This window comes from Mya arenaria, chromosome 10 (genome assembly GCF_026914265.1).
Source record: "Mya arenaria isolate MELC-2E11 chromosome 10, ASM2691426v1".
Taxonomy (NCBI): domain Eukaryota; kingdom Metazoa; phylum Mollusca; class Bivalvia; order Myida; family Myidae; genus Mya; species Mya arenaria.
Window position 1 is genome coordinate 19,610,763 of NC_069131.1, and position 6,000 is coordinate 19,616,762.

The 6,000-nt window shown below is 36.8% G+C and overlaps 1 protein-coding gene across 2 annotated transcripts in view; it reads left to right on the forward strand.

The window, feature by feature from the left end:
- The window catches only part of LOC128205647 (angiopoietin-1-like), a 32,607-nt gene extending 27,265 nt beyond the window's left edge, over nt 1-5,342 (forward strand). Inside the window, exons 7-9 of one of the 2 annotated variants that reach the window (XM_052907455.1) lie at nt 1,289-1,385; nt 4,486-4,650; nt 4,965-5,342. In XM_052907455.1, coding sequence (XP_052763415.1) covers nt 1,289-1,385; nt 4,486-4,650; nt 4,965-5,215 — 513 coding nt within the window. In that variant the 3' untranslated portion in view covers nt 5,216-5,342. The remainder of the gene's footprint in view (nt 1-1,288; nt 1,386-4,485; nt 4,651-4,964) is intronic. The other variant, XM_052907457.1, reaches the window with a different exon arrangement.
- The last annotated feature ends 658 nt before the right edge of the window (nt 5,343-6,000 follow it).

Genomic DNA, 6,000 nt, shown 5'->3' on the forward strand with positions numbered 1-6,000 from the left:
AAATAACATCCAAATGTATTGTAAAATATCTAAGCACAGTATCACAAGAACTGTTGGACTAATAGCCGTGAAACTGTAAAGTTGTGTTGTAATCGACCGGTAGATGAACCTTTTTATGTTTTCGGTATCGAGATCAAGACTCAACGTCATTTGAACTGTGTTTTAATACCATTGTCCGCACAGGAATCTGAAACTAACTTGAGATATTGAACATGTCCTTTATATCACCCTAAGTATCAGCGTTGATGTTAGTGCGTTTCTTCTTAAAACACGACAATCTAGCACATGTTTTGCGCTCAGTGGTAATAAATGACAAATTCACAAACCTCTCTTGTTTAGGTGATTCAGCACAGACATGATGGCTCAGTGGACTTATGTTTCATGTTTAGGTTATTCAGCACAGATATGATGGCTCAGTGGACTTATGTCTCATGTTTAGGTTATTCAGCACAGATATGATGGCTCAGTGGATTTTTGTCTCTTGTTTAGGTCATTCAGCACAGATATGATGGCTCAGTCGACTTATGTCTCTCGTTTAGGTCATTCAACACAGTTATGATGGCTCAGTGGACTTATGTATCTCGTTCAGGTCATTCAGCACAGATATGATGGCTCAGTGGACTTATGTCTCTTGTTCAGGTCATTCAGCACAGATATGATTGCTCAGTCGACTTATGTCTCTTGTTTAGGTGATTCAGCACAGATATGATTGCTCAGTCGACTTATGTCTCTTGTTTAGGTGATTCAGCACAGATATGATAGCTCAGTCGACTTATGTCTCTTGTTTAGGTCATTCAGCACAGATAGATAGCACAGTGGACTTATGTCTCTTGTTTAGGTCATTCAGCACAGATATGATGGCTCAGTAGACTTATGTCTCTTGTTTAGGTCATTCAGCTCAGATATGATGGCTTAGTGGACCTATGTCTCTTGTTTAGGTTATTCAGCACAGATATGATGGCTCAGTGGACTTATGTCTCTTGCGTAGGTCATTCAGCACAGATATGATGACTCAGTGGACTTATGTCTCTTGCTTAGGTCATTCAGCACAGATATGATGGCTCAGTGGACTGATGTCTCTTGTTTAGGTCATTCAGCACAGAAATGATGAATCAGTAGACTTATGTCTCTTGATTAGGTTATTCAGCACAGATATGATGGCTCAGTGGACTTATGCCTCTTGGTTTGGTTATTAAGCACATACATGATGGCTCAGTAGACTTATGTCTCTTGTTTAGGTTATTCATCTCAGAAATGATTGCTCAGTTGACTTTTGTCTCTTCTTTAGGTTATACAGCACAGATATGATGGCTCAGTGGACTTTTATAGGAACCTTTATGAGTATACCCATGGATTTGGAGACGTCAGTACGGAGTTTTGGCTAGGTAAGTTTAGAATACTAATAGAAAACAGCTCAAAAGCAATACTCAAGATTTCGACGTTTCAAGCCGACCGTTGGCAATATCTTTAAAAGTGTAAAGGAGTTGAGCAAATATCACACACGAATGTTGTTGTTTTCGAATTTTGCTTTCATTTAAATTCAAAACATTAGACAATATGAATACAAAATGAATAAAGATGTGTTAAGACAAGATGTTTCAGACTACTCATTCAATAAATCCACAAGACCTTGTTCATTCCATTCAGTTTTGACAAACATACTTATTCATATTGTCAAAATACTTTTGAAATGAAACAGTTATCGCTGATGAAATAGTTATTCGTTAAATGTGTTCAACGCAAGACAAAACAATCAGCATAGTTTGTTTTACCTTTGTACCTCAAAACTAAATGAAACTATCATTTTGAATTTTTTGGCCGTTCCCCACTCTAACATCTTGACACATATACACACGTGCACGCACGCACGCACGCACGCACGCACGCACGCACGCACGCACGCACGCACGCACGCACGCACGCACGCACGCACGCACACACACACACACACACACGTTGTGTTGATGAAGACCCTTTCAATAAAATGTAATGTTTTACAGCATAATTACAGAACCAATATCAGTAATCGGTACGGGCTCAGAAAGCTAAAGTAATTCTTACGCATGTGTGTGTGTGCGTGGTTTGTTTTGACCAAATCGTTTCTTAGCCTATTTTAGGTATGTTTGTTTATTTTAGAGTGGTAAGACTTAAGACATCATGGCAGTCCTTGAAATGACCATGGCCTAAATGTTAAGGAGCATAAATATTACTTATTTTATTCCAAGTTTATACGTCCAATTGTAGACTTTCTTTTCAACACATGACCGGGAAAAGAATAATGTGCCAAAACATAACGTAGTCCCTTTAAATCCTGTCAAAAACAAAAGCATGTTATATTGTTCAAATGTTTATGTATGAACAAATCGAACAAATACTGACATGCTTTATCACCTGAATAACAATAAATAAAAGTAATGAATGACGTACACGTTGATCATGACCTACGTACATACAATATGTACAAACAGCGAAAATCAACTATGTTGACATAGATACAATTAATTTGTAGTCTTTACTACGTTGACAACAAATCATATATGTTGAAAAGATTAACATTATGCAAAGTAATGATTCATGATTTTAATACGTCGTATTCCAAATTGATCTAAACTTGAAAGAAGTGATATCGTCCACCGGGGCACTTTCGACATAGAATAATGAGTTTATTACAATCTCTCGGTCGGAATGAGGTTCTCTAATGGGGCCTCAACCGCGGGTGGCGCCGGGGCCTCAATTTGCAGCAACCCGTCCTTATAGAGGGTGGATTTTAGGCTTTTGGATCAACGTTTTTCGGTAGCGTGTAGTTTCGTATGAACTCCATGTGACTGCCTTGCCTGTGCGGTCCTCCTCGTGCTTCGCGTGCACGTTCTGGACGTTTCCGGTGGTCTTAACTGTGATTTCTTCCGGTTTGAATTTGTCACAGTTGAAACGGAGCGACAACTTCCGGTTGCCCTCGGGGTCCGTAACGAATGGTTGCGCGACCTGGAGCTCTGGAACTTCAGCGTCTAGGTCATGCATCTCACGACGGATGCGGTCCAATTTTCGGTCAAATCGGCTCACGGAATTGTCGAAACTGTAATGAAAGAAGTGAAATTTTGAGAAACACTGAACAGAATCTATTTATCGTTAACCTTATTTATTCTAATTTTTTCGCCTTCGACACAGGCCATACGACTAATTCTTTTTAATAAAATGCGTATATAAGTTGATCTCAGACAAACCGTATGCAATTTGAAAATTAAATAAAAAATATTTATAAGTCTGGAAATTTATTTTACCTTTCGTTAACACCAATTTGATTCTTCTTTTTTTCTAAAAAAATACATATTTTTCACATTAAGTGGAAGATCATATTTTAACAACTGATACAAGTTTCATAATTATAAAAAGGATGTAAGACAAAAGAGATGAATTAACAAAATAAAAATAAAAAGGCTCTAATATCAAAACTGACCGTGAAATATATTTCCATATCGGGATGCACGTGTGTACAAATATCCCACATGTTTTCGTGTAGAATGATTCAAACTTCCTGTGTTAACCAACGAGAATGACCAAAATGCTTGAAAAGGTTGCGAAAGGAAATCGGGACAGACAGACGCTATAAAGTTAGAGTGACATAAATCCTCTGTAATAACCATAATCAATTGTCGTTTTTTTCCAAACAAAATGCTTTCAGAAACTTATATCTGATATACAATCCCCAAAACATTAAAATATTTAGAATAATGAAGGTATATAATAAATAAGTTATATAACATTGTTCTGAACAAAACGGGGTATAAAAGGACTCGTTCATAGGTGGGACACCATACGTCTGGCTCGTCTGATATGATTTTCCCAGCTGTAAACTCATACAAATTGTATCTCAGTATGGTACTGTACAATGTTAAATAATCTATAAATACATTAAATTTCCCAATCATCTTGTTTGTTACCTAACATAATAAATAAAAAATAAAATATACACGAATTTATGAAATTGTCAGATTTTTGTTTTTGTCTTTTTACCTTGTAAACATTTTTAATAGCCTTAGAGGATAGTTTGTTCCATGTTTAAAGTTTATTATACATATATTTAAATTGTTATTTGTTTTGATAGTTTTAATATATGCAGTAATACTAATCATTTAGTAAGAAAATTTCGATCATCTTGGCTGTTGCCTTGGTAGCCATGGTTTCCACCATGATGCCAACTGTCTACCCTTGCTAGAAAAAAACTTACGACATCCCCATACACAAACAAACCAAGAAACGCTGTTGACACAAATCCTCACAAATACCTCGATGGACTATACTGATTGAACTACACCAATTATCTCAGAATCTTGATTAAATAATTGGTAATTCCTGAATAACGCTCTTCAAAATTATAAAATATCTTCTATTAATCTCTATTTCAATTAATACCATGTTTAAAAATTTATCATAGTATTGAACGTTTCCGGTCAACCAACTCATTGATGGATGTTCACGGTTTTGCAGGCCTAAGTTACATCAAAGAAATAGCTGATAAAGGGAACACCACAATAAGAATGGAGGTATCGGCAGCAGACGGAAGTTCAGCGTATGAGGAGTGGCCGGAATTTCGTCTCGGTGTCGCTCCTACATACACCCTCCATGTCGGTGGCCGTGGCACAGGAACAGCCGGTATGGTCCAATATTGATTCAAATGTCGTCATGTATTTCCACTGCTTTAATAATACGGGTACAATAATGGCAGTGCGATAGCATGGTTTTGTTACATATATAACCTTCTTATATATATATTTGTTACAATTAAATATATGATTATATATATATATATATATGAAGGTTGCATACTTAATATTTTCTTTAATCAGTCTTAAATAGCGTGTTATTTTAAAAAAGTTAAATTAAAAACGGTAAGTCATAAAACACACAATTGAAGTAAAAATGTAAGCATGTTAAGGTTATTAGTCTGAGATATACTTCTGTTGAAGGGGATTATGAGCGATGGTTCGAACGATATAACAATGGCAGGGACTTCACTGCCAAGGGAAGCTTCTGCGGAGATTTACGCCAAGGAGGATGGTGGTATAAAAGTTGTACGTTTATCAACCTGAACGGCGAGTACGTCACTCCGGGCACGTTATCCGGATATCATGACGGATGGGGTGGAATGATCTACTACAGTTTCAAACAATTGGTGTCACTGAAAACGTCGACAATAATGATCAGAAGAAATGATTAAGTGGAATAGTACTCACAATTACATTTAGAAGTGTGGTGAATAAAACGTGTAATGGTACTGTGCATATTATAACTGTTCGAATTAAATAAACCTTTCCTTTATTTTTCCAAATGTTGTCTTTTAACCTTAGAAAATAAATATTAAAAAGTATGTTATGCATGTATAGCTTTTTATGTGTTCTATAATCCATTGTCTTTATTATTTGCTCCATGTATGGAATACAGATGCTTCAATTAGAGATATTTTGTCAAAAGTATACCCATACGAGTTAACCTGTCTTTTTCGAAAAGGAGCCAATGACGATGTGTGAGAGAGTACGGTGGTGTGTATTCTTATTTATACTCGCACTCGGGCCTTGCCCATTCGGCGAGTGCTCCGATAAGATTGATAGTCATTTTAGGTTTTCGGAGCATAGTGCACAGACAGAATAAACACTGGTTTGAGCTACTCTGGTTCTTAAACGTACATCAGTGTATGGGACTGTAACACGGGACTCCCATTTAACGTCCCTCCCGGACGATTAGTATTTTTTAGTGGTTCGGCGGGGAATCGAACTTGCGGTCCCTGGATTGATAATCAGGTGTACAACAACGCCGCTGAGAGAATAAACAATTGAAAAGCGTTTTAATGATATATCGGGGAAAACAAATAATGTCAAATCAAAACTTTAGTTTAGTTTACTTGACTGGTGTGCAACCTTTGTCTACTGGGAATCGAACTTACAGCGGTTACACGTGTTGTCATATGCCAAATGATATTTATGGTGTATGGATGTTACTCGAAGT